Below are 27,823 nucleotides of genomic sequence, written 5' to 3'. Positions count from 1 at the left end.
CCTACCTACAGAGACATTAGCCTTTTTTCCTGTTGGTTTTCAAGGGCTCTTGGCTGCCGTGACATCACTCCCAGACATCAAGCTCTTGATTTCATGATGAAAGGGATTTTACCGTTGTAATTAAAGTTCCTAACCCGCTGATTTTAAGAGAGAGATCATCTTGGATTACTGGAGAGGGCCCAGTATAATCACATGAGCCTGTAAACGCAGAGAGATGCCGCAGAAGGGGGGTCAGAGAGGCCAAGCAGAAGGTTTCAGAGTGCCCTTGCCGGATTTCAAGGTGCAGGGGAAAAAAACAAACAAAAGCCAAACAAAACAAACAAACAAGGTGCAGGGGGCCATGCCAAGCTGAGAACCACCCCAGCTCACATCCACCCAGAAGGGCTCGACCTGCCAGCAACCTGGGTTCTGGAAGTGGATTCTCCCAGAGCCTCCAGCTACAGAGGCCGGTGGGCGCCTGCGGAGAGCCCTGGCCGAGCTGGCCGGACTTCTGATCTCTAGGGCTGAGATGAAAAATGGGAGCGCAGTAAGTTGGTGGAGGTCACTTGTTTCTGCGGTTTTACAGAACGGACTCAAGCTCTTTACTGATTGATGCTGAAAGTCATTCCTACGTGTTGTGAAACGTTTTTCCATGCGTCGCTTGATTTTTTAAAACTTTGCCATCGATTATATTTCATCTGCTTGAACTTCATCACCAGAGGGTGAACTCAAATTCCACTTGGGGAGGTGGCCCTTTGCTGCCACCCCCATACACTGAATCGTCCAGTCCAGGGGTTCTCAAACTCGAGCGTGCGTCACACCCTGGCTCCTTAACGCACTGGCTGCCGGCCCCACACTCACCAGAGGGGCTGCTGCAGCAGTTCTGGGGGGCTCAAGAACGTGCCCTGCTCACAGGTTCCCAGACGGCGCAAACACTGCAGGTGGGAGAGCGCGTCCTTCCAAAACAGGTCCCAGCGCTACCCCGGGTGCCGCCTGCAAGCCCCGGGGCAGCCCCTCCCGGGCAAGCCCCGCCTCCACGTCGCGAGGCCTCCGTTCCCATTGGCTCGGAGCGAAGGGGCATCCCCGACGTCACAAAGCGGCCGCACCTCCTCCCCGAACTCGAGGGGCGGGGACGCAGGCCGCGCCTGCGCAGTGGAGTTCGGCGCTGCTGAGGGCGTGTGGTCGGCGACCCCATGGCGGAGCCGGGGAGCGAGTCGGATCCCCTTCTGGGCCGGGCCCGTGGCGGGAGCGGCCGCGACTGCGTGGGGCCTCCCGCTTGCCACGGCGTGCGGGTCGGCGGAGGTGAGCGGCCGGTCCCGGGCGCGGGAGGGGCTCCGCTGGCCCCCGGCCCGTGTCGCAGCGGGGCACGCCCCACCCGGAACCGGCTCCGACCCGGGCCCGAGCGGGGTCCGGGGACCCAGAGGCGGGGGGAGGGGCCGCGCCGTGCGGCCCCACGCGGGCCTGGGGCCGAGGTGGGGGCCTCGGGGTCCGGCGCCGCCGTCCTCCCTGCCCCTGCCCGCCCCTCGGGGCCCAGCCCCCTGCTGTGTGCCGCCGGCCACGTGTCCTCGGATGGTTCTTAGTGACCCCCTGGGGAGGCAGCACTGCCATTGACCCCACTGCCTAGGAGTGAATGAGAGGAGCAGAAGGGACCCCTCCCCAAGGTCACCCAGCCTGGAGGTGGCAGAGGCGGGATTCGAACCCCTCTGAGAGTTGCTGAGCGCTTCCTTCTCATTCCTTGGCGCGCTGGGAGTTGGGATTCAGTCTTCCAGACTGCCTATCCCAGCCCCTCCCTGCCTTTCCTGTTTACCCTCGGGACTGCGGGAGGGTGGAGTCCATTCAGCCAGTGCCTCACTCTGCTGTACAGATGAGGAAATCGAGGCCCGGACTTGCCCATGGCCAGGCTCCATGCTCCCCCTGCGCCACCAGAGTGCTGCCCGAGGCACTCAAAGGACCACTTCCTGAGACATTGGGTTTCTAAGGGAGAATGTTTATGGTGGGGCAAGGAGAGCCCATGCCCGTGGGCCTAAACTCTGCCTGAAGTCGAAGGAGTTGAGGGTTTTTCTGGGTTCCGTCACGAGGCGGTGGGTTGTTAGCATTATGTAGCAAGGACGGCCACCAGGCTGAAAGAAGGGGAGCGGAGCTAAACCGTACAATAACGGCATTGACTTTGTGGTCAGGTAACCCTTGGCCCACTTGCCTTCCGGGTCCTGACTCATCCTCCTTCAGGAAGGGACTGGGGGAACAGGAGGCCCCCCACCCCCAGCTGGAGGCATGTGGCCACCCCTGGAATAATGGGGGGCTGAGAACACTAGAGCTGCCATCCCCAGGAAAGGTCTGGCCACTTCCTGGGCCCAGGCAGGCTCCTTGTGGGCATCTTGTCCTCTCTGAGTCTCTAGAAGGGGGGGGGGTGTAGTGTCTGGCCCTTGGGGGTACCCGGGGCTTCACGGGCTGCCCAGGGAAGGCCCTAGTGGGGGCCTGGGGCACCAGGGGGCCCGGCTGCTTTGGCGCTGAGGGCCGTCCTGGGGCAGCACGCTGGGGATTACAGGTCCCCACCCTGCAGAGGGGGCGGTCGCCCGGGCAGTCGAGTGGGGGCAGCTGGGGCCGGCAGGAGGGGCTCTCAGTCCTGGTGCCCTGGCCCCTGGGCGGGGCGCCTGCCATGTGGGCGGGATCCTGTGTGCTCTGGGCTCCTGGGCGCAGGCTGCCTGGCATGGCCCGGTCCCCACTGGTCTCCATGTGGTGCCTGTGCTGGCCTGTGAGATGGTGCCCTGCCGGTGGGGCATGTGTCCCCCAAGGCTCCCGGCCCCCAGGGGTGGGAGCTGGCTGTTGCTGGGAACCCTGGGCCACTATGCTAATGATGCAGCCACACCTGGCGGGGGCTGGGTCAGTGCACCAGGACGGTTGGTTGTTTTCTCTTCTTTGTCTTGGATCAGAAAATCGTCCTTTCCCAGTTACGGGAAAAAAACGATAGGAAGAGGCTTGCTAGGCTCCTGAGGGGACTTCTGGACTAGTGCACCGGTAGCGTTTCCGGAGGACTTCCTGTACAGAGCGCACCCTGTGGTAGCCCGTTCCACCTGTGCGCCAGTTGAGGAAGCAGGCACAGGTGTAGGGGCTGCCCGGGGGCCCCCGTGCGCTCTGCAGGTTGGATCCCGGAACACAAGGGGGCAGGAGTTCCCGCCTGGGTGCTGGGGAGCGGAGGGCCCCGGCAGGGAGGCTGTCGGGGGCTGGTGGGAGGTCGAGCAGCGGGCCCCTGGGTCGCTCCCCTCCATGCTCCGCAGTCGAGGGTCTACCGGATGTCCCTCTTCAGTGTGTCTTGTAGAGACCCCAGCCCTGGAGGGGGGCAGACAGGTGGTGGCCCCCCACGCCGTGTGAGGTGCTCAGGGCAGCCTGAGCCCAGAAGAGGGGGCGCTGCCTGAGTGACGGTGTCCTGGGAGCCGGTGTCCTTGACTGGGAAAGCCCTCAGCAGGGGCGAGGGCTGGGGGGCTGCTGGGGGTGGGGGCGGAGCAGCAGGGGAGGAGGGCGGCTGGGCGGAGGGGTCTGGGGACCAGGGGAGGACTCTCTCCTAGAGCAGTGGCCTGGCTGGGCCTGGTCATGGGGGCTGATGACAATTTCTCTGGATCTCTCGGGGTGCTCGGGGTCAGCTTCATGTGAGGCCGTGTGGAGAAACTGAGGCCCTGGGAGAGGAAGGTGGTGATTCTGGGGGCCCAGTGAGCCTTGGCAGAACCAGTCCCTGGGCCCCACTGCCTCCACCCCAGGCCCAGACCCGGGCCAAGGATGGGGGTACCTGCTGGCGGGGCAGGCGGGCACTGCGTCGGAAGCCGCGCGCCAAGCACGTTTCTTCGGTGCCAGTTTGTGTCTGTTCCGGCAGCTGTCAGCCCCTCGGGACTGGAGTAAAAGTAGGGTCTCGGGTGGAAGCTGCGTCTCCGGGACTGCCCGCGCACACCCTTGTCCTTGGGTCTCTCCCCGTCCTCTGCTGGCGCGCGGCTCCTGCTGCTTTTCTCCTCATGGAGCAGCAGCTCCCATGCAGCCCGCAGACCCCGTGCCTGCCTGCCTCACGGATGGGCCAGCCCGAGCCCTTGGCGGCCAGCTGTGCCAGCTGGGGCACCCGGGTGGGGCAAGGGTCTCGAGCAGGCTTGGGCTCTGCGAGGTGGCTCTGTGCCAGCTGACTTTCCCTGATGGCCCCGTGTGGTTGGGAGCCCAGGCCGCACCCCAGAGGCCCCACGTTGTGCTGCCACCGCAACCCCGAGTCGTTCGCCTTGCGGGCTGGAGGCGCCCTGGGCGGAGGAGAGCATGCTCGTCAGGTCGTGCGGTCCCCTCACCTCTGACCCAATGGGTGACTTGGGCAGTCTCCTGGGTCCCTGGGCCCTGATGGCACAGGCCCTGGTGGGCTGGCATGTCCTCCTTAGCTCCCGGGGCCTCATGGCCGAGGAGGAGGAGCCTCCTGGTTATGGATTCGTTTCACGCAGCGGCTTGAAGTGTGGGTTTGTCCGACGGAGGGCGGGCAGGCAGGCTTACCCGTCTGCAGGTGAGGACCCTTGGGTGCAGGGAGGCCGGGTGGGGTAACAGCACGCCGTGTCCTGTATGCCAGCCTGACCCAGGGCTGCATGTGCTCTGTCCCAGGGGAGGAGCCGGTGGGGGGCTGAGCACGCACGTGCCTGTGGAACCCCGGGCGCCTGGCTGCAGGCCCCGGGCAGGAGGCTGCTGCTCCCGTGGCTCCCTCCTCAGTGCCCGCTCAGGGCCGGGCTGCTTCCTGGGAGCCTGGGGCCGTGGGCGGGCCGGCTCCCTGTCTAGTTCACCTAGCCCAGGGCTGCTTTGAGGGTTTGTCCAGGTGGGTGCCTACCTGTGGGCGTGCACAGGCAATGCTGTAAGGGGAAGGGCTCTTCTTACAAACAGCCTGGAAAGCAACCACAGCCAGGCTCTGCCTGCAGCACGCGGCGGTGAGTGCACGTGACTCTGCCTGGTGACCTGAGCTGCCCTCCCTGCCCACAGGTGCTGAGGCCACAGAGGACCTCTGCCTCAACCAGGCCGTGGTCTTCATCGAAGACGCGATCCAGGTGGGCCGCGCTGCCCCTGGGCAGGGCCTGGGCTGGGCTCCGGGCTCTCGGGGACTGGGCGGTGGTGGCCCATGGCCCCTTCTCACCTCGCCCTTCTGGACTGTGGGACCAAGATAACGGGGGCAGGGCCTCTGGGTGCAAGGGTCAGTGCCCGGCTGGGGGCAGTGCCCACCTGGGGGACGAGGCTGGGGCAGCGCCCACATGGAGGAGGAGGCTGGGGGCAGTGCCCACCTGGGGGATGAGGCTGGGGGGAGGCAGCCTGCAGTTGACACGGTTGAATGGGGGGGTCTGTTGGTCTTGGACAGAGAAGAGTGTGCCTCGCAGGCAGCCAAGGGCACGGCTGAGCCAGTGGCGCGGGCGCCGGCTGCCCTGGGTGAGGAGGTGCCGGGCCTGCTGGGCAGGGTGGGGGCGCCTGCCCACGTGCCGGCTTCGAGGGTCCGCGTGGGCCTCAGCCCGCCCAGCTTGGGCCGTGGTGGTGAGAAGGGCGCCTGCACGTGTGGGTGCGCGTGTGTGGGGTGCTTGGAGGAGGCTCCCCGCGCACGCGCCCTGGGTGACCTTCTCTTCCAGTACCGCTCCATTTACCACCGCATGGACGCCCGCTCGATGTGGTTTTACCGATGGTACTACTCGAAAACATACCAACGGTGAGGGCGCTCCCGTGGGCTCGCGCGGGTGCCTGGGCCCTTCGGCGTGGGTGGCGGGCGCCGGGGCCCCCTGCCAGCCTCTCCTCGGCCTGCAGGCAGGGGCGCTGTGGGGAGGGCTCCACTCCTCGGCGGCAGGCCCCGCTTCGGCCAGACAAGTGGCGGCAAGGCCTCCTGCGCCCGCCAGCCGGGGCCCACCGGCCTCTGCGCCCCGGTGCGTCTGCCTGCGCCTCTCCCGCATGCTTTGCTTTCTGGGGGGCCAGGTTCTTCTAACCGGTTTTTGTCCCTTCCCCAGGATCTTGGGCTTTGCTATCTTCCTGATCCTGTGTCTGGCTTTCATTGAGACGCCGTCCTCGTTCACCAGCACCTCGGACGTCCGCTACCGCGCCAAGCCCTGGGAGCCGCCCTGCGGCCTGACCGAGAGCGTCGAGCTGCTCTGCCTGCTGGTCTTCGTGGCCGACGTCTCCGTGAAGGTGCGGCCTCGGCCTGGCCTCCGCGGTGGCACCCACTGCCCGGCCTTCCCCGCCCTCGGCTGCCTCCTGGCTGCTTGTCTTCCGTCTTTTAAACGTCCCTGGAGCTAGCTGACTTTTTTCTTGCTCTCACTCCTTGACCTCCTGAGCAGAGGGCAGGGTTTTGGGGATAATTCTGGGCCTCGAAGCAGAGGCGCCGTCCACTCCTCTCCCTCTCTAGGATGTAAACGGGGTCTGGGCTGTGCCATCCAAGTGGGCAGCCTTGCAGGGCCCTGGGAGCAGTGGAGGGTCTGGCAGTGCACTAGATGGGCGAGGTGGTCTCAGCTGATCCTCCAGGCCCGAGAGAGAGAGAGACGCCAGGAGCAGGGAGGCGGGCAGTGGGCAGAAAGCATGTCCGGCCCTGACGCCTCCGGTGACCAGAGTCCTAGAAGCTGGGGCCTCTGCCTTGCTCATTTAAGTGTCTGAGGGGAGGCAGGTGGCGGAGCCTTAGCCACGTCCCAGCGCGGCTCAGGGGCCGGCCCTGGCTGAGGGCCGCACGTTGGATTATTAGTGTCAAGCATCTGATTCCAGCGCCGCTGTCCCCAGGCCCCCTCAGGCACGCTGGGCACACGGCCCGATCCGTGCTGGCCGCACACTTCCTAAAGGGCCGGCGCAGGCCCGCGTGCTGCCGGGGAAGCGAGGCTGGCTGAGAGGGCGCCAGCCGGCGTGCACGTGCGGAGGAGGGCCGCGGGAGCTCCCTGTTCCTCCTCCTCCGGCCTGGAGTGTGGGTAGGAAACCTGGGGTTCCTCGGGAGCTCTCGGGGTGTTTGGAGTGGTTGATCCTTGTGGAAGGTCCCAAGGGACGAGACTTCCACCTGAAGGTGGCTCGGAGGCTACAGTGGCGGGAACGGCAGCTGGGTGAGGGGAAAGCCCACGAAGCCTCCCCTCCCAAACCCCAAGCGGCCACTGAGCGCCAGCCCTTGGCACCAGCCTGTCTTCTCCAGAATGCAGGGTGGGCAGAGACCCCTTTATTGCTGAGGAAACTGAGGCAGAGGAGCCGTGCTGAGCCTGAGGTCCCATGGCGGTGCCAGGAGCGTGGGCAGCTCGGCTTCCTGCTCTCCCTCAGCATCCCGGGGCGCAGCCCTCCCCGCCCTCGGCCCCCTGATCCTCGCCGTGAGACCAGGCGCCCTGCGCGCGGCTGTGGGGTCGGGTCCCTGGCTGCCGGCCGACCCCTCCCTCTGCTCTCTCGCCAGGGCTACCTGGTTGGCTGGTCGCAGTTCCGCAAGAGCCCCTGGCTGCAGGCCTACGTCACGGTGCTGGTGGTGTCCCTGGTGGACTGGGCCGTGTCCCTGAGTCTCAGGTGCTCTGAGGTGGGTGACGAGGCGGTTCCCGATAGAGCGGGGGCTCTGCGGGGCGGGGGGGGCCACCACCCAGGAGAGTGGTGGCGGCGGCTGCGCTTGTCTCCGTCTGCCCGGCGCTGCAGCTGCGCAGGGCCCGGGAGCCTCTTTCCCACCTTGCGGGTGAGAGACCGCGACCGAGGGAGGCTCCTCTGGGCGTCCCGTTGGGGGCGGAGGCTGGAGCCAATTCAGGAGGCGCCGTCCTTGCGCACCTGTGGCAGGGCCTCCCAGGGCGCCCCACGTCCCATTGAGCATGCTCAGAGCGCAAGTCCTCAAGGCAGCCCGCGCGGCCCAGCCGCCCCAGGCCTGGCCCCAGGTGCCTGGCAGCGCCTTGCCTCCATTCCGCAGGACCCGCTGGGCAAGGCTGGCAGCGTTAGCATTTGGTCCGGGAAACCGCAACCTGCGATGTGCTTTGGTATAGCGAGTTAGGTGTGGGCGATCAACTAAGCAGGGATTGAGTAACTGAAAAGTGAAAGGGGGCCCCGGAGAGACCCACAGATAACCGCGGGAGGCAGGCCCGGGCCTCGGCGGGGGGCCAGGACGCGGGAGCTCAGCTGGGGCCATGGAGCCGAGGCCCTGCGCCCCGACTCCGAGATGCTCCCGAGGCGCTCGTGCTGCTGAAGGAAGGCGGCGTCGAAGCAGGTGCCGCGGCTGGGAGAGCAGGCGTGGGAACCCGGCCTCTGCAGCCCCCAGCCCCCGCCCTCGTCTCTGCTTTCACCAGAGGACTGTCCACTCACGCCTTCCCGCCCTCTCCCTGCCTTGGGAACCCTGATTTCCCCGGGGCCGATCGCCTGTTCCAACTGTTGGCGTCCACCCGAGAATCAGTCTTTCCCGGTCCAGACGGGATAGCCCCGTGTCGCCATCCCGTGCCATTTCCCAGGACTTCCCTGCCATGCCTGTGCGGTGCCCTCTGCCTGGAGCCCCCAGCCCCCTTGGCACCAGCCTCCCACCAGGCCTGGAAGTGCCTCCGCCAGTTGGCCACGTGGCAGTCAGAGTCATCGGGTGCCTTTGGGGTGGAGGCGAGGCCCGGCGGTGGCCAGCTGACCTCACGCTCCACCCCCAGCCACCCCCCGGTGCATGGCTGCTGGGTCTGATGGGCCACCTGGCAGCCCGGTGGTCCCTCGAGGGCCACAATCACGCTCAGTCCTGCCAGACGCCGCTTCTCAAAACTGTTGTCTGCGGAAGAGGCTGCGGCCTTCCCGTCAAGCCTTGGGGCCGGAGCCGAGACGCTCGTTTTGGGGCCGTCGAGCCCCCGGGCCTGCCTCTTGGCCTCGGGAAGCCGCGGGTGGGGCCCTGAAGTGGCCGCGGCCCCGGGGCGCTGGTGGCTTGGCCCGTTGGGGTGGGCAGGCGCGTGCCGCCCCGGGGCTGGCTGTGGCCAGGCCGGGGCAGAGGGGCCTCAGCCCCTGCCTAGTGGCCTGCGGGGGACCGGGGCGTCCCCAGAGCTCGGTGGGCGGCTGTCAGGTGTCGCCTGCACCTCTTGCAGACCGTGCGCGTCCGCCGTCTCCTGCGGCCCTTCTTCCTGCTGCAGAACTCCTCCATGATGAAGAAGACCTTGAAGTGTGTCCGCTGGACGCTGCCGGAGATGGCCAGGTGGGCCCTCGGCACCCAGCCCGCGGGGCGCGCCGGCATCGGCGTCCTGCCTGGTTGGGGCGGAGCCCTGGGGCTCCCCCTCGCGGCAGCCGCGGAACCCGCCTGCGTCCCGCCTGGGCGCCCGCCAGGCCCCGCTGCTCTGCCCTGCGGAGGAAACGCCCGCACCCCTCCCTCCACCTCCAGCCCCCCCCCCCCCCCCGCCCTTGGCCCTCACCTCCCGGCCCCGCCCCTTCGAGCCCCGGGGCCGGGGGGGCTCAGGGACATGATCCTGGGGGTCCAGTTTTGTTCATGCCGAAGAGGGGCTGGGCCCTGTCCTCAGGGACCCCATGGGGCTGAGCGGTGGGAAGGGGACGAGGCGCAGCCGCTGGAGCTGCTGGGGGCCCGGTGACCCCTCGCAGAGGTGGGTGCCACGTTGGGGCCGCGCTGACCGCCGCCCCGCCCCCCGCAGCGTGGTGCTCCTGCTGTCGCTGCACCTGTGTCTCTTCACCATGTTCGGGATGCTGCTCTTCACCGGCGAGAAGGTGAGGGCCCGGCGGGCGCGGGGGCCTCGGGGCGCGGGCCGCCACCCTCTCCCCTTCCAGGGTCTCCTCCCTCCTCGCGCCTCGCAGCTCAGGCTGCGCAGCCGACCTGCCGAGGCCTCCAAGCTGGGGGTGGGGGCGCAGGCCCTGCCCGTCGACGGCCCGGGAACCCCGAGTGGCCCCGAGAGTCGGCTCCGCGGGCTTTGCTCCCTGCTCCCCAGTGGGGACCTTGGCTGAGGAAGGCGGGCATTGTGACTTGCGCAGGCGGAGGCTGCTGGTGGGGGGCTGCGGGTGTGGCTCTGCTGGAGTCGGGGAGGGCGGTTTGGAGAGGCCGGGCGGTCCTGCCCTTCGTCCTCGGGCCTTCTCGCGCCCCTTGCCGGACCCAGGGGAGAGGGCTCAGGAGGCTGGCTGCGCCGTGGGGAGCCCTGCGCGGCCTTCCCTGACCCACGCTGGCGGAGCCTGCGGTGCCTGCTGTTGTTTGACAGCCTTCTCCATCAGCGCCCCCGGGGCGGGCCTGGTCCTCGCCGCCTGGTCTGGTTCGCTTTGAAGCGCCAACTTGGACTTCCTTCTGAGGCCCTCGTTGGCTTTTCCAGGTCACAGGCCCCCGGGCGGCTCGGGGCCGTTATCACCTGCTGCCCCCGGGGCTGGTGAGAGGCCAGGTTCCCTGACCCCCCAGCGGGGACCCTCTGCTCCCCCTGCAGAGCTGCCGCCTGCTCTCCAGGCTGGTGCCCACTTGTCCAGGGGTCTTAGTGTGAGGGTCGCATCTCGGGGCTGTCGAAGGACTCGATCTGCAGAGGAGGAGCACAGAGGGGCCAGAGGCACCCGGAGTGTCACCTGGGGGTGGCCGATGGCTTTACTTTTTCTTCTTTGAACGTGACGGTCCTGTTTGGTTTGTGGGGAAGCCCAGGAGGCCTGAGCTCAGCCCTCTGACGCCCACCCTGGAAGTGCCTTCCAGGCCTCAGCTGAGGCCCCCGTGGGGCTGCCTCGTCCCAGGAGTGGCCTGCCCTGTCGTGGCTCTGTCTCAGTGGTGCCTGTGGCCTCCCCAGTGGTTGGCACCGTCTGCTACACCGACCAGCTGCCTCAGCGTCCCGTGGTTGGCAGGCCCGTGGCACTCCCGTCCTAGCAGCGAGGACGCCGAGGCCTGGGCCACGGGACGTGCCCATGGCAGGTGTGGCAGCCCAGGCAGGACAGGAAGCGTGGGCGCAGCAGGCCTGCGTGGTGCAGGGTTGGCTCTCGGCCGGCGTCTGGGAACGGGGTGTGTGAGATGACCCCTGAGTGACAAGGTCGTGTGCTGCGCCCAAGAGCCCGACTTGGCTCTGCCGCCTAGGTGCCTGTGCAGGACGGTTTTGGGGAATGCCTCCTTTTGCCCTGGGCCTGGAGTGCGGCCCGTCGAGGCAAAATGCTGCCGCACACCCACTCTGTGACCCTCCGGGAAGGGAGACGATGGTGGAGGCCTGTGTGGATTCCTCGGGCCACGCCTGTTCCCCTTGCCAGCGAAGCACCAAATGCCTGGTGGTCCTGGGACCCCCGCTGCTGACCGAAGCGCAGGCCGGGCAGCTGCGTTTCAGAAGGGGCTCTTCTGGGGGGCTCGGGCCCCAGGTCGAGCTGACTCCCCAGCTCCAGCCCCTGCCCCCACCGTGGCTGCCCCCAGCCCCGACGGTCCCGGCACGGTGGGTGGGCTCTCGGTCGCAGGCTGTGGTGTTCCCGGCGAGCCTGTCGGTGGCTTGGCCCGGGGTGCTGGGCAGGCGCTGCGAGCTGGCGTCTGGGTGGGTGTGCGCGCCCCCGCGGTCTGAGGCCCACCTCCGGCTCTCTCTGGCTGTGAACTCGGGGGCCTGACGGGAGCTGTGGGGGGTGTGGGTTGGGGCTGCCAGGCCCGGGGAGGGTGGTCCCTGCCGTGGATCTGGGGCCTGGAGCAGCTCAGCCTCTCGGCTGAGGCCTGAGCAGCTCCGAGCTGCCCCCTGCTCTTGGCAGGACGGGACTGACAAGGAGAGGCTGATCTACTTCCGCAACCTGCCCGAGGCGCTGTCGTCGCTGCTGGTGCTGCTGACCACCGCCAACAACCCCGATGGTGCGCGAGCTGCGCAGCGGGGCGGGGGAGGGCGGCCGTGGGCCCTGGGTGAGAGCGGAGCCATGGGGGTGTGCGGCTCTCAGGCGGCTGGAGATTCCTGGGGTGTCAGCTAGCCTGCAGCCGCTGTCCCCCTGGGCTCGACTGCTCTGACCACCGTGAGGGTGCTTCCATCTGACTGCTCAGCCAACAGAGACCTTCCAGGGAGAAAGCCTGGGGGCTCACCCCGCCCAGGCCAGCATCTCCTCTCGGTGTCCCCAGGGAGCTCCTGTCCAGGGAGGGGCTCGGAGGCCGATGCCAGCTGAGCCGACAGGCTGAGCTTCCTGGATGGCTAGCCAGGGGCGTGTGCGGCGGGGTGCAAATACCCGTGGGCCTTCCGGGGCTCCCGCTCGGAGCCCTCCTTCCCGTTGAGCGAGGGGCGCCGGTTTGCGGGAATTGGAGCTGGTGCTGAGCTTTTCAGTTCCGGCCGCTTCTCTCCGTCAGTGATGATCCCTGCGTATTCCAAGCACCGGGCCTACTCCATCTTCTTCATCGTCTTCACCGTGATGGGTGAGTCCCCGCGGGGCTGGGGCCACGGCAGCCCTCGGCTGAGGAGCTGCTTTTGCGATGGGGTCCTCAGACTTGGGGCAGGTCCCCCCAACCCCATCCTTCCCCTGTGCGTACCCCGTCTGTCATCCCAGTCGCTGTGTCCTTCCCCTGCCCCTACCTGGTGGTTTGCATTGTTATGACCCCTGACTCTGTCCATCTTTAGTGCCCCTCGACTGGATGTGGTGCAGCGCCCCGTGTGATGGGCGGGGCGCGGGCCTGGCGGGTCCCCTCCGACCCTGGGGTTGTCTTTGGTGCCCTCTGGGCTGCCAGGCTGACCCTCATGCCCGGGCACTGCCCCCAGCTCCCGGTCCCCACCCAGAAGGTGTGAGCCGCTGCTGCCCCCCTCAGAGCCTGCCATCCTCCGGCCAGGGCAGTGGGGTCCCGCTGACTGGCTTTTTCCTGTTGAAGGAAGCTTGTTTTTGATGAACCTGCTGACAGCCATCATCTACAACCAGTTCCGGGGCTATCTGATGGTGAGCCGGCCGCCGCCCCCCTGCACAGGGAGGCCCCCGGGGCCGTGCCGGGGGTGAGCGCGCTGCCCCGCCGGGGGTCCTCGGCCTCGCCTCTTCCCCGCCCGCCCCCGTGCCCCTCGGCCTGGCTCCGGCCCAGGGTTAGTGGATGCGCGGCCCGGGCGGGGCCTGAACGGCTCTGCTCTTTGTCCTTGCAGAAATCTCTCCAGACCTCGCTCTTCCGGAGGCGGCTGGGCATCCGGGCGGCCTTCGAGGTGCTCGCCACCCGGGCGGCGGAGGGAGAAGGCTGCCCGCACCCGTGAGTGCCACGGCTCCCCGGGCCCTCCTGGGGTGCTTGCAGGGAGGGGGCCTCCTCCGCGCCTGTCCTGTGCCGCACTCCCTGCCGGCTGGCACTGGGCTGGGAAGGTCCCATCTGGAATTCGGAAAGCCGTCACACCCGCTGCCTGGGGTGTACGTCGTTCGTGTGCCCGTGCTTGCTCGCTTGTCCTTTGCGCCGGGGCCACCTTGCCCAGGTCTCTGGTAGTCTAGTCCTTCCTGTGCTCAGCAGCCTGATTTTGAGACGTGTTACCAAGAGCACATGTCCTGGTGAGAGGCTCGGGGCACAGAGGCGGGAGTCTCTGGCAAATGCCTCTCTTCAGTTTGTCCCTAAGGACAGCAGAGCCTGTCTTGGGGTTTGAGTGAGATGGTGCGTGGGACGCCCTAAGGTGCTGGCCCGGGTGGGCACGCCTTGGCAGAGCTGCTTGTTGTCCGGTGTCATCCCCCGGGTTTGCAGTCACCTTCGTGCAGAGCTCAGGCTGGCAGCCAGGCCCCGGGGACCCGGCCAGGGCACCCGCGAGGGGTTGGCCCTGGCTCTGCTCACCGGCGCATGGTTTGTCCTCCTGCAGAGTTGGGGTGAAGCCCGAGATCTTCCTGAAGGTGCTTCAGGAAATCCAGATGGCTCCCTACCTCAAAGAAGCCATGATGAAGGTGTGTCCCCTGCCCCGCCCCCCGTACCCATCCCAGGCTGTGCCCCTGGGCCCCTCCTGGAGGTCACGTCACTCAGCTCCTTTGCAGGAGGGGTCGGGCCGGCCTCGGCTGGCTGGGGCGGGCGTGGGCAGCTGCTCTCCACTCGGGCCTCAGTGTCCCTGGAGCGTCAGCCGGAGGTGGTGCCGGCTCACGGGGGCTCCCGTCCTTTGCAGAAGGTGCACACCTATGGGGGCAGCCTGCTCTCAGCCGACGAGTTCCAGAAGGTCTTCAACGAACTCGACAAGAAGGTGGTCAAGGAGGTAACAGGCCGGCATGGGTGCGCAGGCTAGCCGTGTTTGCTGACGTCGCTCTCCACTGCCTCCCATCATCCGGGGTACCTGGTTGATGGCCAGTGCCAGGAGCCCCTCCCTGGGGACTCCTGCTCCATGGGTCATCTGCGGTGACAGACCTGTTTGGCTCTTGGAAACCAGGGAGATTTTACTGACTCGGCTCGGTCCAGCCTTCTGAGGAATCTCCATCCTCTAGGCAAACTCGTGTCTTTTCCAGGTCTGCTCTTCTGTGGGTGATGCCTGATGCTCGTTCTGTCCAAGGCCCTTGTCCTTTGTCTTGGGCATCGACAAGCTTTGGTGGTCAGGTCGGGCTTTGCTTTGAGGGTCTCGGCTGCCTGTCCTTCACGTAGCAGGGGCTGGGGTGGCAGGGGGTTCGTGTCTGCAGCTGTTTGAGAGGCTGCTCCAGTCGCTCAGCCTCGAGGTGCCTGCGCCCCAGGCCCTGGCATGGGGTGGGGACAGACAGGTGGAGCTGGGCATTTCCTGCCAGTAGGGCCCCTGGGCTCAGCTCTTGGCCTGCAGGCCCCTGCAGCCACAGGCCTGTTAATCCTTGAAAAAACGGTTTTAAAAAAACACTTCCTAGTCTTTTCCTTTTGGCGTTGGTCCTGGGTGTGCGCTGCGCCAGAGCAGTCAGGCCTCCGTGTGGGTCAAGGCCGAGTGGTACGCTGTGCGGGTCGGCTTGGAGCACGCTGGGGGTCCTCTTGGAGGGGAGTGCAGGTTTTGTGGGGACCGCGTGTAGTCCAGTAGAGAACGTTGGGGCCCTGTTCTGCTCGATGACCCGTCCCAGGGCAGGCGGTGTCCTCGGTGGCGCTCGCGGCTCGGTGCCCTGCTCAGCCCTCTCCCAGGAGCAGCGGGCCCGGCGGGAGGAGCTGGCTGTCTCAAGGGTCCTCGTTTCCTGCGGTTTTCCTCGTGGCCTCCGCTGGGCCCTCTGGGCCTCTCCCTGCGCTTGGCCTTCTGGCCTGCAGGACGTGGCTGAGTCCTGGTGGTCCGGAGCCCGCGCCCCCACCCTCTCCCAGCACAAGGGTTTGGCGATCGGGACGAGGGGCCTCTGCCTCCAGCGCCACAGATGGGTGAATAGCGCGTGAGCCCTGACCTGCCTGGTGCAGCAGGCGTGCGGCCGCGGGGCGGGCACTACTGCTCGGGGAGCGCTCTGGCCCGTGGCTGCTTCCCTGGCCCCCCGTGCCGTTCCTGGTCGCCGCCCCTCCCGCAGCAGTGGGACTGTCTTCCCCTGGCGCTCCAGACCTGGGGTCTGCGATGGAGCCCGGACTTCACGGCTTCGCAGGCTCCGACACCCTTGCCCCGATGTCACCACCCTCCAGGGCGCTTCCCCCAAACTGCTGACTGCAGAGGCGGGGAGGGGACGTTTCATTTGTGAAATAAGAACGTGATCAGAATCCTTCATGTTCGGGGCGTGCCCCGGCCGTGGCTTTGGCAGCAAGGTGCTGTCGGGGCAGGGGATGTCAGGCGAGCTCGGCTCCTCCAGAATCGTCTTTCAGGACAGGTGGTGCCTCCACCAGCCCGGCTGTGCGCAGGGTGCCACAAAGGAGGAGCCCCCCCCCCAGTGACTGGAGGGTATTTTATCTGGCAGTGAGGAGTTTTTTGGGTGTTAAAGACCTAGTAGGCATTCCTTATAGGCAATAAGCAAAAGTAGAAAAAATCCAGTGTCATTTTCTGACCTGAAAGTGAGCGCCCATCATTCAATAGCTTTGGTGATTTAAGTCGGTGGTATGTGAACACGTTCTTACAACAACGTGAGCAGCGCAGGGTGCTGAAATCGCTCTCGTCCAGCGTATGGTTTGGGCCCAGTCAGGCGACAGTGCACACTGTGGTTAAACGGGACGCTTAGCCTAAGGAGGTGCCACCTCCGGTGGAGGAGTGAGTGTGTGCCCGAGAGCCGAGGGAGGGCCGAAGGACAGACTTGGGGGTCCCCCTCACCGAGGCTGGGGCGCAGACCCCTTTGGAAAAGCCTTGGTTCAGCCCAGAGGGGAGCAGACCTCTGGAGTGCAGGTGTGGGGAGAACTGGGCGTCACTGCGGGCCAGAGGCCGTGGGAAGGTGGGGGAAGAGCGTCAGGCCAGGCTGGCTCAGGGCGCGCGGTGGGGCGGAGCTGACCTGCGGGGTCGCAGGAAACCTTGCGAGGACCCCGCCCTCCGGCAGCGTGGCGCCCGCTGGACGGCGCAAGCGGGACGCTGCCTTCTGGCCCGGCCGCCCTGCCCCGTGTGCCGGCGTGCCCCGTGCACGTCTTTCCCCGTGCGGTTAGGCCCGTGTGCGCGTGGTCGCGGTGATCGTGCTGACTGGCCTGGCCCCGCGGCAGCGTCTTCGAGAGCTTGCTGGGAGGGCGCGGGCGCTCTGAGTCTGCTGTCGGAGCAGCAGCCACGTGGGGTGTCCAGCACGTGGAATGTGGGTGTGACCGAGGCGCCCGGTTGGTGATTTTGCGGAACGTACATGTGAGCGGCCATGCGCTGCCCGCGGCCACTGCCGAGCACTGGGCAGCCGTGGGCCCGCTCCCGCCTGCCCTGCCGCGCTGTAGCCTGGCCTTGGCCGCAGCGGTTTCTGGTCGTTCACCCTGGTCCGCTGCGGTCTCTGCTGCCGTGGGCTCTCCCCTGTCTTGGGGTGCGAGTCCTGGGAGCGAGTGCCTCGTCGCCCTCCCTCGCTTTCCAACGCCTCTTGGCAGCGTGCTTGGTCCTGAGCTAAGTGTTCCGGGGTGTCAGCACCCAGCTAGCCCTTTAGCTCACAGAGCACCTTTCACGGCGGGGCTAATCCCGCGTACCTTTCAAACGAGTGAGGCCCTAGCTGGCTCTGCCCACGGTCTCTGTGACCCTTTGAGATCTTGCCCTTTCAGCGCCACGACGACCCCTGCGACGGGCCTAACCGGGATGATCTCCTTAGCTTGGGGAGATGAGAGCGGGTGACAAGGGAGGCAAAAGCCGAGTCCCAGAACAGGGCACGGCACCGGGGCCCCACGGCTGCCCCTGAGCGCGTTTCGCTTCCAGCACCCGCCGCGGCCCGAGTACCGGTCTCCGTTCCTGCAGAGCGCCCAGTTCTTCTTCGGCCACCACTACTTCGACTACCTGGGGAACCTCATCGCCCTCGGAAACCTCGTGTCCATCTGCGTGAGCAGGCCTGGCCCGCCCGGGGGGTGGTGCCCTCTCCTGCCGCACCCCTGCACAGCGTGGCGGGTGGTGCCGGCTGCTGAGTTCCCCTGCTCTGGCTCTCCAGGTGTTCCTGGTGCTGGACGCTGACATGATGCCCGATGACCGTGACGACTTCATCCTGGGGGTGAGCCCGCGGGGTGGCCAGGGGTCATCAGCCCCGCCGGGGTGAGAGGCGGGGGCCAGGCCGGTGCAGGACCTTCCTGCCGTCGGGCCGCATGGCCTTGGAGGGCGCGGGAGAGGCGGGCAGGTGGGGGGCGTTTTGGGTGGGCACGGGGTGGCCAGGGAGGCTGCTGCAGGCCGGGGAGCAGTGTGCAGGGGTGCGGGTGAGGAGGCGGCGTGGCCGGCAGGGCCGGGTCTGACCGGGCACCGTGTCAGGACGCTCACTTGAGTGGAGTGCGTTCCAGGTGATGTTAAGTTAACGAAGGCCGTTTAATCTTCTCTAGTTAGGTGAGAGAAAGTTGAATTATCAAATTAAAAATGAGGGATCATTTAATGCTCTCAAACATCAGCTTTATTAGATCATCAAACTGTAAAGATGGCTTTCGTGCTCTGATGCGTGAAGGTCTTATGCTGTACGTTTAAGGAGAGCTACACGGGGTGTTCCCAGAAATCTGTTGTACTTTTTCCTCGCTGAGTGGAGAGGTTCAGGCTGCTCTTTTTGAGTAGCTTGTTGTAAGGGTGGCCGTTTCCTTATTCCCAAATGAAACATCAAATTAGATCCAGTTGCGCTGCCCTTTTTGGTTTTAACTGGAGTGCTTGACGTGCTGGCGCTGGCGTGGCTGGTGTAGGAGTCTGGCCGGGTGAAGCCTCTGGGTGGGTTTTCGGAATCCCACCCTTGGCCCTGTAACTGCTCGTCCTGCACACGGCAGCGTGCGCTTCTCCTGCTCTTACCGTGTGAACGAAAGAGCGCTGGCCCAGCAACGAGGAATCCCGGCAGGATGGCTGGTGGAAACACTCGCGGGGTGGTCTGTGGTGGGGGTCTGTGTGCCCAGGGGGCCGCAGGCTCCTGGCACTTGTTCTTAACTGGCTTCCAAAGGCCTTGACCCATAGACTGGCCTAGATACTGAGACCCCAACCCACGGCCCTGGGGTCAGGAGGGGTGCCGTGTCGGTGCTGCAGCGGGGGCTGGCGTGGGCCGGGGTGCGGTGTTGGCGCTGCAGTGGGGGCTGGCGTGAGCTGGGGTGCCACGTCGGCCTGCAGCAGGGGCTGGCGTGGGCCGGGGTGCCGTGTCGGCGCTGCAGCGGGGGCTGGCGCGGGCCGGGGCGCGGCGTCGGCGCTGCAGCGGGGGCTGGCTCGGGCCAGGGTGCCGCGTCGGCGCTGCAGCGGGAGCTGGCGTGGGCCTGGGTGCGGCGTCGGCGCTGCGGTGGGGGCTGGCGCGGGCCGGCGTGCTGCGTCGGCGCTGCGGCGGGGGCTGGCGTGGGCCCGGGTGCAGCGTCGGCGCTGCGGCGGGGGCTGGCGCAGGCCGGGGTGCCGCGTCGGCGCTGCGGCGGGGGCTGGCGTGGGCTCGGGGTGCGTGTCGGCGCTGCGGCGGGGGCTGGCGTGGGCCGGGGTGCTGTGTCGACGCTGCAGCAGGGCACGGGCAGCACCTGGGCTCACGCGGCGTCTGGTCCCCGCAGATCCTCAACTGCGTCTTCATCTTGTACTACTTGCTGGAGATCCCGCTGAAGGTCTTCGCCCTGGGCCTGCGAGGCTACCTGTCCTACCCCAGCAACCTCTTTGATGGCTTCCTCACCTTGGTGCTGCTGGTTAGCCGGGCCCGGGGCTGGGTGGGCCTCCCGTGGGCCGCTGAGCCTGGCGTCCACCCGTCCAGCCCGGGCTCCCGGGGCAGGGGCGGTGGGAACCGGAGCACCCGCCTCGAGCGAGGGGGCTGGTTTCCCCGCCAGCTGCTCGGCTGGGGCTGGCGGGCCGAGGGCGCTGCAGAGGCTGGGTAAGGGCCGGGGGGCTGGGGCCCCGGGACATGCCGGGGCATGCTGTCTGCCCCTCCGCTGAGGGGCCCGGGGGAGTCTTCACAGCCCTGATCCCAAGTAGCTTCTCGCCTTGGACTGCTCAGAGCCAGTGGGCCCCTCGCGATGTGGGCGAGGATGGCTCTAGAGGGCCTCTGAGTCTGTCCTTGTCCCGCCCTTCATGTGTGTGGGACCCCCAGCCTCACGAACCCGGGTGTCTCGGCTGAAGAAGGTCCCGACGTTTGGAACCAGCCCTGGGGACAGGCCTGAGCTCCGGTTTCTCCCTGGGAGCCCCTGGGGAGAAGGTGCCGGCTCAAGCTTTGTAGTGGGTTCAAAAGTGGCCTGTAGCGTTGCCGTGCGCTGCAGCGCCGCGTCTTCTCTTCCGTGTTAAAGGTTTTGGAGATCTCGACGCTGGCTGTGTACCGCTTCCCGCACCCGGGCTGGTAGGTGACCGAGGAGGACACCCAGGGGGGCTGCCGCAGACAGTGCCCCAGCAGCACCCCCGCGGGGAGGGGGCTCCAGGGGTGCCGGGGGTCCCCGGGCCACTTGCTCAGGCCTCTTGGCTTCTAGGGCCGAGAGTGTGATGGTTAAACAGACCCTAACTGCGGAGGCCCCTGCTGAGCGGAGAGCGGGCAGTGTGGGCGCCGACCCCTCCTCGCTCGGGGCGCGCTTCCTGAACATTCTTGCTTTGGAACGAGAGCTCCTGGGAGGCTGTGTGGGGAAGCAGTTGTTGTGCCCCCAGGGAGCTCCCGGCCCCTCTCCCCCCAGCCCGTCATTTGAAACGTGGCCCAGGCATCCTCAGGGCCTGCCCCCGGCCGGGTCTGGGGGGCTGGTTGTCCCAGGAGTTGGGCTGGCCCTCCCCCTCCGCGCGAGTCTGGTCTGGGTGCAGCCTTCGGCCCGGGGCCGCCGGGGTCGGCTCAGCCAGCGCTGCCACCCTGTTCTGGTCCCGCAGGACCCCAGGCGGGGAACCGGGGGCAGCGGGGCGGGGCTGGCCTTGTGCGGGGACCTCTGTCAGGGTGGGAGGAGGACGCTGCAGAGCTGCGGAGGCTGCTGTGCCCTGGTGGTGCCACCAGGCCTGGGGTGCCTGGCCCTGTCACGCAGCCACACACGTGGGCCCGGCCTGCCCTCTGCCGGCACCACTCTGCCGCTTCCGTGCTGGGTAGCTCGAGGGAGCTGGGGATGGCTCGAGGGCGGTGTAGGAGAAAAGGCGCTGCTTAGGGCCACCCGCCCCTCCGGGGACAGTGGGTAGGACGGGCAGGGCTGGGCCGCGGGGGCCAGGCGGCGCAGGGCCTTCCCCTGCAGGGCTGATGTCCTGTGTGAGCTGCCACTGCTCTTGCCCTGGAGGCAGCCCCTGGGGAGCTGGGGTGGGGGGCGGGGTTGAGGGTGGGTTTAAGTGAAGTAGAAACGAGATTACGGGGTGCCACAGGGTCAAGGGTCAGTTCGGGAGCGGCCGGGGGCTGGGTCAGGGACAGGTCAGGCCTGGGTTTGGCTGTGACCTGCCGGTGAGTGCTCAGGCGAGCCCCCTCCTGGACCCCAGGCTCCTCGTCGGGTGGGAGCTAGGGGTGCTGTGAGCGGTCAGGGCCTGCCCTCGTGCCGGGTCGGAGCTTTCTGGGTGGTGCTGGCCGTGGGTGGAGCCCCCGGCACCCCGGTGCCCTCCCGGCCTCTGTCCCCCGCAGCTTCCCGGCCGCGGCCTGCACCTCTGCTGACCGTGCCCGCGTCTCTGCAGGAAGCCGGAGATGCACGGCTTGCTGTCCCTGTGGGACATGGCGCGGCTGGTGAACATGCTCATCGTGTTCCGCTTCCTGCGCATCATCCTCAACATGAAGGTGGGCGCGAGGCGGCGGGCCCCTGCCCCCCGGGCTCTCCCCGGCTCCCCCCAGGCGCCCCCTGGGCTCCCCGGGCTCCCCCGGGCGTGGAGCTGGGGCGGCCGCAGGCGGGGCCGAAGCGCGACCCAGGGGCTCCTGGCCCCTCTCCCCCCGCGCCCTCGGGGACGCCCTGGGGATGGGGTACCCTGGGAAATGGGGGGTGTGGGGTGGACGTGCAGGGGGTGCGTGCAGGCTTGGCTGGCGGGCAGGGCGGTGCGCCCGGGACCGAGGCTGGGCTTCCCGTCCTCAGCTGATGGCGCTGGTGACGAGGACGCTGCTGGACCTGTTCCGGAACATGCAGGCCTTCGCCGGCATCCTGGTGGTGAGCACGTGCAGGGCGCCCCTAGCTGCGTGCCTGTTGGGTACTTTTTCTTCAGTGTGTTTTCTAATAAAACGTGATTCTTAAAGTAACTGCAGCGACTGCTGCTGTGAGGGGGGCAGCCAGCATGTCCGTCCACGAGATGAGTAGCGAGGGCTGGACTCGCCTGTTCGTTGGCTTCAGTCCCAGTACCGGATTTTTAGTTTCAAGGTCCAGTCTTCCCGGGGTGCTGAAACGGGTCACCTGGTTTTCCTTTCACTTTGGTAACTCTGTGGGTGGTCGTCACCCCTTGCCAGGGTGCCCTGGTGGGGGTGGACAGCCCAGCTCTCTCTGGAACATTATCTTTTTGTCAAATCAGTTTTTTGGAAACGTGTTCTTAGACCTTACAAGCCATCCCACGTGTGTGGTCATGGCGTCTGGGGTAATCACAGTTGTGCGTTCCTCCCTCAATAGGAGAGCCGCGCAATAGGAGAGCCTCTGCAGCGGGGGCAGGGCCCGGAGCCACGGAGGCGCCTGGCCCCAGCCTGGGGGGGCCAACAGGCGCAGAGCGTTCTAGAAAGAGGCCCTGGCTTGGGCAGCCCCAGGGTTGCAGGCGCAGGAAGTGCAGGGCGGTTGTGTGCCCCGGTGGGTGCCGTCCGGCGCAGAGGAGGGGCCTCGACGCCGCCTGGCGCCTGAGCCCGCGCCGCCCCCACCCAGAGCGCGCTCGGGCCTCCCGGTCCTTCACCTGCTCTGCGCACAGCCGCTGAGAACGGGGGGAGGCCTGTCAGAGGCCCTCCCCCACGCCCCCAGAGCCCCCAGGCCAAGGAGCAGTGTCCCTCCGCTCCCAGGTGGCCCTTCCCAGCTGGGCTTCTGGCCATGCTGGACTCTGCCAGGCGGGCTGAGCTCAGCCAGGGGAGGGGTGGGCGCAGCGGTGGGGCAGGAGAAAGCCCTGGGCTCACGCCCAGGTGACTGCCCTGCTCCGGGGAGGGTCCTGCTTTTGTCCCACTGCTGGGGGAGGGGAGGAAGGAAGGCACCTGCGGGGGTCGCCCCCTAAGGCACAGTGGAGGGAACCGAGGCCAGGAAGGAGCTCAGGGCTGCGGGCCACGTCTCAGGCTGGAGCTGCCCCTCAGTGCCCTGCAGGTGCCGAGGGGCCTGGCGCCCACCCGCCCCTCCCTGCATTTCCCTGCCCTGGGCCTGACCGATGCGGTTCTCTTGAGTTTCAGGAGCGCCACGGGGAGTAGACCCGAGCCTCCCAGCGCTCCCAGTCGCGGCCTTGGCCTGGGCAGGGCGCAGGGCTACGGAGACCCTTGCTCGCTGGGTGTGCCTCTGGGGCTCGCAGAGGTGCCTGCTGCCTTGGTGCCCCGGCCGCCCTCTGGCGGCAGCGTGCGCCCTCGCCCCTGCCCCTGCCCCTGCGGAGCCTTCCCTGCTCGTGGCCTCTGCGGGTGCCCCGGCCTGGCCTCTGCGGGTGCCCCCGCCTGGCCTCTGCGGGTGCCCCCGCCTGGCCTCTGGGTCCCTTTCCTCTGGCTCAGGGAGCCCAGGAATGGTGGGTCCTTGGGATCTTTGTCGTGAGGGTGGAGGCCACCAGCCTGTCTGCTCAGCCAGGGTCTCTGGGCTCATCTTTGGGGCTCCCCCTCCCCAGGCCCCTCTCCAGGCCCCCCAGGTCCCCTCCCACCCCCACCGGGCTCCTCCCTCCTGGCCCACGTCCTGCTGTTCCGCGCCGCTGGGGCAGGTTGGCGGCCAGGCCAAGCGCGTGGGCACGCAGGTCTGGGGAGCGTCGGGAAAACAAAGCTTGTCAGACCTGCTCAGTCCTGGGGAGTCCGGGACTGTGAGGAGGGCCGGGGGGCTGTCTAGGGGCAGCCGTGGCCGAGCCCACCCCAGAGGCCCGTCCCCGGGGAGGGGCGGGGACCCTCACGGCTGTGCTGACCCGGCTGTGCCGGCCCCAGGTGGTGTACTACATCTTCGCCATCGTTGGCATTAACCTGTTCCAAGGTGTCGTCGTGCCTCCGGCTGGGAACAGCAGGTGAGGCCCAGGGCTGCGCCTCTGTGAGGGTGGAGGGCGAGGCCCGCGGGGCTGTGGTGCCGCCCCCTCCCCTCCCCTCCTCTCCCCCCTCTCTTCCCTGCCCCCACCCTTCCCTTCCCCGCCCTCCCCTCCCCTCCCCTCCTTTCCTGTACCCCCTCCCATCCCCTCCTTTCCTGTACCCCCTCCTCTCCCCTTTGTGCCTTTCCATGCTTGTACTGATAATGTTCCCCAAGACCGGCTTGGACCCGCACCCCCCCCCCCCGCCTGCTCTCTGGAGCTTTGGGCCCAGCCCAGCATGCTGGTGGGGAGTGGGGGGGCAGGGGGTGGTGTCGAGCCGCAGAGACCAGCCACCTCCAAGGCAGCTCTCTGCTGGACATCTTCCTCTCCCACCCGCCACTGCCTACGTGGGTCCCTCGCCCTCTCGCGCTGCCTGTGGGGGCTGTCCCATGCTCTGTGCCGGAGACGGAGGCAGAACCAGGGCCAGGGGGTGGCTCGCCCGGCCCAGTGACCCGGCTCCCATGTCCTCCCAGCCTGGCCTCTGGCAACGGCTCGGCACCCTGTGGGTCCTTTGAGCAGCTGGAGTACTGGCCCAACAACTTCGACGACTTTGCCGTGAGTGGGTTCCCTAGCCTTTCCCCTCCCCTCCCCTCCCCTCCCCTCTCTCTCCTCCCCTCCCCTCCCCTCCCCTCCTCCCCCCGCTCCCCTCCTGTTCCTCTGCTTGTCCCGCAGGCTGCCCTGATCACCCTCTGGAATGTGATGGTGGTGAACAACTGGCAGGTGTTCCTGGAAGCCTTCCGGCGCTTCGCAGGCCCGTGAGTCTCCTCCCGTGGCCGTGCTGGGTGCCCCCTGCCCGAGTGTGGCTCTGCCGAGCACGCCGCCCGCAGCCGGGCCGGCCCGAGCGCGGCATCCTCCCTCCTGGCACCCCGCCCTGCCCGCTTCTGGAGCTGCCTCCGGCTGCCAGGGCCCTCCTCGGTGCTGGCTCGGGACACCTGGCACGCGGCAGGCTAGGCAGGGGCTTCCGGGCGGTTCCATGGCAGCCAGGGCTCCTTGGGTGGGAGCCGTGGGGCGGGGGTGTGAGCGAGACGGTCGAGCCGGAGGCGGCGGCGCTCAGCCCGCGGAACCCTGGCCCGTCCCGCGCCGCCCTGCTGCTGCCCGCCGCGGGCTCGCCTGTGAGATGGGAGTCGTCACGGTTACGCGGTGGCGTCGCCGGGGAGCTCCCGCTGTGCGCGAGCAGCCGCCATCTGCTGCCCGAGCGGACGCCCGCTCAGGGTGGGCCTCGTCCCGCAGGTGGTCCAAGCTCTACTTTGTCCTGTGGTGGCTGGTGTCCTCGGTCATCTGGTTCAACCTGTTCCTGGCCCTGATTCTGGAGGTACGGGAGAGCCCTGCCCGCGGCCGTGCCCACCGCTAGTTTGTAACTGGCCAGCATACGAGAGGCCGCGGGGCCTGAGCCTCACGTCCAGCCGTGCTGCCCGGCTGGCGCTCCTGGCCCTGCGGGTGCACGGACCTCGGCCCAGGCTGCAGCGGCCGTCGTGGGCATCTCGCTCTGGCGGGAGCCGGCGGCCTGGTCCCCGCGGTGGGAGGAGGGTCTTGGCTCCCCGCAAAGAGCTGGGGCTGATGCCAGGGGGGCCGGCCCGGCAGGAACCACCCTCACTGGTCCCTTCCCTCCCCACGCGCTTGCCAGAACTTCATCCACAAGTGGGACCGTCGCAACCTGCCCCAGAGCCACCCCGGGACCCTGGAGACCCACTATCAGATGACCGTGGAGCTCATGTTCAGGTGCGGGGCTGGGAGGGGCCGCCCTGTGCGTGGGGGGCGGAGCCGAGCGACGGGGGTGGAGGAGCCAGGGGGGGAACTGAGTGCCTGTGACGACGGTGACACTGCTCAGCCCTCCACGGTGACACTGCGCAGCCCTCGTCGCCCAGCCCCCACCCGCGCCCCTGAGCAGGCCGGGGAGGCGCGGAGTTGGGGAGTGTTGGGCTGTAGTTTGCCAGCAGCGAGCTGCAGCAGGGGCTGCCGAGGGCAGCTCTTAAAACCTGGGGTTGACAGGAGCGGGTGGCGCTCGGTGGTTGAGCACCTGCTTCCCATGTACCAGCCCCGGGTTCAATCCCCAGTACCTCCTAAAAAAAATAAAACCCTGGGCTGAACGTACTTCAGGAAACATTCTCCAGACTCCATGGCCCGTTGGGGTGCAGGCCCGGGTTCAACCAGGAGGAGGCCCCGCCCCTCTCCTTTCTGGGTGCCCTTGGGATGCCCCTCTGCCAGTTCAGGAAGGTTCTTGGTCCCCTGGACGCCTGCTGTGGGTGGGACGTTCCTTCCTCGAGGGTCTGCAGGCAGGTGCAGCCGTCCCCCTGCGGCCTCAGCCCCTCTTCCCCAGCCGGGTGGGCAGAAGGGTTTTCCCGGCTGTCGGGGACCCTGCGTTTACCTTTGTGGTGGCCACATCGACCTGAGGCCGGCCAAGTGCTCCCGGCACGCCCCGCCCCGCACATCCTCTGCCGTTGCGTGCGCAGCGCCGGGCGGCTGTTCTGCGCAGCTTTGCTCACTGCCCTGGAAGGTGCCCCGCCTTCGTGCTGAGCCTGCTGCTCCGATCTTCCTCCCGGACCCCGCAGGGATGTCCTCGAGGAGCCAGAGGAGGAGGAGCTGATGAAGAAGCTGCGCCATCACCCGCACCTGCGGCTGTGCAGGTGACACCGAGCTGTGCCCTCCTGGCTGGGTGGCAGGAAGAGACGCCAGCCTCGGGAAAGAGGCTGCTCGTGGGAAGAGGCAGAGGGGCTGCAGCCGAGAAGGAAGAGACCTTTCCCAGGGACAGACCACTCCGCCCTCCCGGAGGCTGGGCCCCGACCCTCTGCTGCCGGACGGAGCCTCCACCCCCAGCTTCTCTGCAGAAGCTCCAGGATGGCCTTGGGTGCGCGGGGCAGCGCCCACGCTGTGCCTCTCGTCCTGGCACGAGCCACCTCCGTTACACTTTTGTTGTCTGAAGTCAGGGAAGAGGGTGACTCCAGAGGAGCCTCAGGCAGCCTGAACAGCAGGACGCGGTGGCCTTGCCCTCGTGCCCTGCGAGTCCCACTGGTGCCTTCGCTGCTGGCAGCCTTCAGGGACCAGGCCCAGCCGGGGCCTCCCGGGCCCACTGGCAGATTCCAGGGCAGCGCGCACGGACTTCCGGCAGCTTTCCATCTTGGCTATGTTGTGTTGTTTCGTGACCTGTGTGTGTCTGAGTGTGTTTCTTCTTGAGTGAGAATGCCGTTCCTTTTCACCAGTGAGTCTTGCAGAGCAAGGCGGCGTTGCCATTCCCACAAGCCTCATGCCCTCCCCCGGAGCAGGCTTGCTGGTACGGTGGTCAGGGTTGTGCGCTGCACAAGGGCCCTGGGCTGTGTCCCCAGGGCAGGGGTGCCCTTTTAAGTGGGCACCGTGGAAGCCAGCGGTGGCCCTGCTCTGGGGGTCCTCAGGGCACGTGGCAGAGGGGCTGGGGCGGGAGGAGAGTGCGCAGCGGGGCGCACAGGCTGCCTTGCCACTCGACCTGCCCTCGCTCCGGGCCGGCGTTTGGCGTTTGGCTTTCCCGCGGCCGCCCCAGCGAGGGCTGAGCAGGAGGGCTCTGGCGTCCCTGGGGAAGCTTATGCTGCCTCGGGCGAGAAGGGCCACGAGGACGCAGATGGCGGCTCCGCCAGCAGGTGACCTCCCGGGCGCCTGGCTCCCCGGCAGCGGCATTTGAAGGTGGTGGAAGTGCAGGCTGTGGCTCAAGGCCATGTGGCCCCAGCGCTTGGCAATTCTTGGGTCCAGGTCAGGGTTTTCTCTCCCCCGTGCTGGATTGCGAACGCGGGGTGTTTGCCCGGCACCCCCGGCCTGGGGGTCTTTGGGGTTGTGGTGACCCTGCTAGGTGTGCCCCCTTCTGGAAGGCTTTTCTTTTTCCTCGTGGGTAGTGGGCTAGAAGCCTGCGCCGTTCCCCTGGCTGGTGCTTCTCCCTGGGCCTCGGGCCGAGCGCGAGCCCCCCTGCCGCTGTCTCGGCCTTGGCCGTGGCCGCCCCGTGTAAGGTTTCAGCGCCATCTAGCGCTGCATCGGGTTCAGTGACCCTCAGTGCGAGCCCGACCCTGCGACGTCGTCCAGACGTCTTGTGGCTTCCCCTCGCCAGCCGAGGCTGCTTCCTCTTCCTTGGCCTCTCCCACAGGGCCCAGGACAGAGGCTGGAGCCCCCGCCCGGCCGTCTGCACTGCAGCAGCGGTCGCCTGCAGCGGGGGGCTCTGGTTTCCCTGTGCGTGGGGGACACCGCCGCTCGCTGTCTCGCCTCTCCCTGGGCCCATGTTTCATGCTGTTGTGCAGAGAGGTACCCTCTGGTTTCACTATCCTCTGGCGGATTGTTCTAGAATACTGTCGGAACCTGTGGTGGCTTCTGGGGGACAGATCTGCCCTCGGGAGGGTCCAGCCAGGGGCTCAGATGCCACCGCCACACTGGAGAAAAGCCATTTGAGACAGGTCGTGTGCTGGTGCCTCGCCAATAAACTCTCGGAGCTGGGA

At 67.5% G+C, this 27,823-nt stretch overlaps 1 protein-coding gene across 2 annotated transcripts; it reads left to right on the top strand.

Moving 5' to 3' along the window:
- Nucleotides 1-1,126: 1,126 nt before the first annotated feature.
- TPCN2 (two pore segment channel 2) lies at nucleotides 1,127-27,823 on the top strand. Of its 2 annotated transcripts, XM_058305016.1 has the most exons (25): nucleotides 1,127-1,281; nucleotides 4,966-5,030; nucleotides 5,598-5,674; nucleotides 5,967-6,144; nucleotides 7,373-7,489; nucleotides 9,000-9,106; nucleotides 9,555-9,627; nucleotides 11,596-11,692; nucleotides 12,173-12,238; nucleotides 12,686-12,750; nucleotides 12,945-13,045; nucleotides 13,632-13,713; nucleotides 13,926-14,012; nucleotides 17,031-17,150; nucleotides 17,257-17,316; nucleotides 18,809-18,937; nucleotides 19,529-19,578; nucleotides 20,862-20,961; nucleotides 21,251-21,322; nucleotides 23,242-23,318; nucleotides 23,849-23,930; nucleotides 24,048-24,130; nucleotides 24,606-24,687; nucleotides 25,000-25,094; nucleotides 25,925-27,823. In XM_058305016.1, exons 1-25 carry the CDS (start codon nucleotides 1,173-1,175, stop codon nucleotides 26,001-26,003), a joined length of 2,253 nt encoding a protein of 750 aa, XP_058160999.1. In that variant the 5' UTR covers nucleotides 1,127-1,172; the 3' UTR covers nucleotides 26,004-27,823. The 2 variants fall into 2 exon arrangements, with proteins under 2 accessions (XP_058160999.1, XP_058160998.1); XM_058305015.2 differs by lacking the exons at nucleotides 1,127-1,281; nucleotides 4,966-5,030 and having other exon boundaries at nucleotides 5,144-5,674.

Source organism: Dasypus novemcinctus, chromosome 10 (genome assembly GCF_030445035.2).
Source record: "Dasypus novemcinctus isolate mDasNov1 chromosome 10, mDasNov1.1.hap2, whole genome shotgun sequence".
NCBI lineage: Eukaryota > Metazoa > Chordata > Mammalia > Cingulata > Dasypodidae > Dasypus > Dasypus novemcinctus.
Note: the sequence above shows the minus strand (reverse complement) of the source record. Positions and strands in the feature narration are given on the sequence as shown.